Raw genomic sequence first — 3,444 nt, 5'->3', positions numbered from 1 at the left:
AGCGCTTATATCCCGGGAAGATTTCAATAAACTTCAACCATTTCAAATCTTCAACTTTTGAAGGTATTTTTATTTTCAAAAAGTATTCATCTACAACTTTCAATAAACATTTTTTTTGGAGATATTCTAATGTTCATATCACTAAAGTAAATCAAAAGATAATTAATATTATAATAAATAAATAAGAGTAATTTATCTCGTTTTATTTGTTATTCATGTTATGGTTGATTGACACTTTTTTTTTATATTTACTCTACAACTTATAAATTAAAATTTTAATAATAAAAATTATTATTATGTAATGGATATATATTTTCTCTAAATTTATGATACAACTTTATAAATTAATATTTTGTTAAAAAAATTGTATAATACATTTAATAATTGTGTGAAGATATCTTTTTGTCAAGTTTTAGTGTATATGAAGAGAAGTTGGTATAAACGTATCCTTTTTCACTTTAGACTCTGTTTTTGTCTTGACGGAAAGAAAGAGGTAAACCAAACCAATGGCTTTAGAGCAAAAGGATAAAATTGTTCAGTTGTCTCAATAAGCGAAGATGGAAGAATCCATTTATAGAGCTACCGACAGGGATAAGGTGAACATGTTTTATGGACAGAAATGAATAAAATATCGTAAAATTTTTAAACACGTGAAAAGGATGAAAGAACATATATGTTTCGATTTCCTACTAAGTTTTTTATACGGACAGAAATGAATAACATATAGTAAAACTTAAACACGTGAAAAGGATGAAAGAAAATATAATATATGTTTCGACTTCCTAATTAGGCTTATCTCTTCTTTGTTAAGTTCAATTGTCTGAATAAGCGATGATAGGAGAATCCATTCATAGAGATAATGATGGTGATAAGGTGAACAATTTTTATGGACATAAATAATTAGAGAAATCCTAGTGAGGATTGATCCATGTCGTGAGGAGTAGCAGGAAGTCTTAGTCTTAGAGACTTTCAGTATGCTCTAAGACGTAGTACAGACTAACTTTGTGAGTATGATAGGGTGAAACTCATTGATAATGGCTTTGCAAAGCAGTAGAGACTACCACAAGTGCACAACACGCCATAATTCGACAATCATTTTAAGTCCGGATGGTCAAGTCTAGATTATAACATATTAAGGTGTTTGAATTAGTTTATCTTGTTTGATTAATCTTGTGTATGTCATATGTTATGTAATTATATGAATTTTTTTATATCTAGATTACCCTTCTGTTTGTGATTGTATTTTGTATGTGTGAGACTTTCTCTTTTGCAATGATTATCCTATAGATGTGAGGAGAGCGAGATGAGGTGGCTCTAGAACAAGCTTTGGAGGGCGAGGATTCAACCACTTAGTATAGTTAGATGTTTATTTTGGTGTATAGTTTTGGAATACTCTCTTGTATATAAAGTTTTAAATTTTATAGTTATTTTGGATGACCGTAAAGTTAATACTTTATCTACTTGTCTCTAATTGTTTTCTCTTATTATTTTGTGACTACGGTTTATGACTATACTTTGGGATGTTACATTAATTATTTTACAATTCTTTTTATGTTCTTAAATTCTTTTAGCAAATAAAAATGTTCTTACAAGTGCTTATATCCTGGAAAGATTTCAATAAACTTCAACCATTTCAAGTCTTCTGGGGGTATTTTTGTTTTCAAGAAATACTCATCTTCTCCTAACTGGACAGATGATATGTTTGTAAAACATATTCTAATATTTGTATCACTCTCAAGTAAATCAAAAAAATAATTAACGTTATAATAAATAAATAAATAAATAAGATTAAATTATATCGTTATTTATATGATGTTTATGGTTGATTGACTCTTTTTTTATATTTACTCTACAACTTTATAAATTAAAATTTTAATAATAAAAATTGTTATTAAATAATGGATATATACTTTCTCTAAATTTATGTTACAACTTNATAATGGATATATACTTTCTCTAAATTTATGTTACAACTTTATAAATTAATATTTTGTTAAAAAAAATTGTATAATACATTTAATAATTGTGTGAAGATATATTTTTTCAAGTTTTAATGTATACGAAGAGAAGTTTGTATAAAGGTATTTTTTTTGAGACCTGATTATGTGAGACACTTATATTTTTTTATTTTTTACATTGATTTGATATTATTTTTTCTTTTTACTTTCTTTTTTCTTAAAAAACTACAAAAACTTTATATCATTTTATCTTTTTATTCCGTGTCAATACTTTTTTCATTTTAGACACTGTATTTGTCTTGATGGAAAGAAAGAGGTTAATCAAACTAATAGCTTTAGAGCAAAAGGATAAAACTGTCTATGGTGGTCCTACAAATATGAACGTTAAGAAAACCAAATACTGATTATTTTATTTAGCATGCATTGGTTTATTACGCCCAAAGCATATAGTAGCACAGGTACAAATATGAACGTTAGAAAAACCAAATACCGGTTATTTTATTTAGCATGCATTGGTTTATTACACCCAAAGCATATAGTATCACCGGCTATCACAAGGAGAAAGTGTGCGATTTTTCAAGCATCAGCAGATGGTGGCTGATATTCCTCAAGACGAAAATCGTATGCATCCTCCTGAGTGAAAGCCAAAAGCAAGTTCCCATCACTCTTAACAACAGTAACATTACTGCAAGCCGGGATGACGCCTATGAGGCTTCTGCAGAAGGAAAGATTAATGGAGTCCTTCAATCCAAATTTAGAATCTCTGATATAGAAAAAACCCTTGAGTGGATCTGGGTAATAACCATCAATTTTAACGAGGGTTCCTTCAGGAAAACCCTCAACGGCGGTCCAGAGAAGAGAGGTTCCTCCAGGAGTATAGTCGAAGCTAAGGGCCACTGCTTGACCTGCAGGGCTATATGTGCTTTGGAGTATGCGTGAAATGGTAACTGGAAGCCCTTTATCGTCCTTGAAGGGAGATTGCACAACAGAGACAGGGAAAGGTTCGTTACCTGTTGCAAGTAGTCGAACTCCTCCGGGGGCTCCTAATAGTGACGGCAATATATAGAATGTGCCAAATATGCCACCATTTTTATCGATGTTACCATTCCAGTCCTTGACAGGTTGAGCGGTGGTTGAAGGAGCGTAGAAGGTTAGGGCTGAAAGAAGGAAGAGAGCAATAAGCGTTGCACTCGCCATTTCTTTGGCTGGCTATGAAACAGATTAAGGTTATTCTTGTTCTGTTCAGTTCAGTTGTGTTAATAAGCTAAGATGGGAGAATCCATTTATAGAGCTACCGATGGTGATAAGGTAAACATTTTTTATGAACAGAAATGAATAAAATATCGTAAAACTATTAAACACGTGAAAAGGATGAAAGAACATATATGTTTTGATTACCTAATAAGTTTTTTATATGGACAGAAATGAATAACATATCGTAAAACTTTTAAACACGTGAAAAGGATGAAAGAAAATATATATATAT

At 30.4% G+C, this 3,444-nt stretch overlaps 1 protein-coding gene across 1 annotated transcript; it reads right to left on the bottom strand.

Annotated features, from left to right (window-relative positions):
* Positions 1-2,339: 2,339 nt before the first annotated feature.
* On the bottom strand, positions 2,340-3,191 carry LOC106754568 (chymotrypsin inhibitor 3-like). Its single transcript, XM_014636601.2, has one exon. The coding sequence runs from the start codon at positions 3,153-3,155 to the stop codon at positions 2,535-2,537; it is 621 nt and encodes a 206-aa protein (XP_014492087.1). The 5' UTR covers positions 3,156-3,191; the 3' UTR covers positions 2,340-2,534.
* Between the last annotated feature and the right edge of the window lie 253 nt (positions 3,192-3,444).

Source organism: Vigna radiata, unplaced genomic scaffold (genome assembly GCF_000741045.1).
Source record: "Vigna radiata var. radiata cultivar VC1973A unplaced genomic scaffold, Vradiata_ver6 scaffold_444, whole genome shotgun sequence".
Taxonomy (NCBI): domain Eukaryota; kingdom Viridiplantae; phylum Streptophyta; class Magnoliopsida; order Fabales; family Fabaceae; genus Vigna; species Vigna radiata.
Note: the sequence above shows the minus strand (reverse complement) of the source record. Positions and strands in the feature narration are given on the sequence as shown.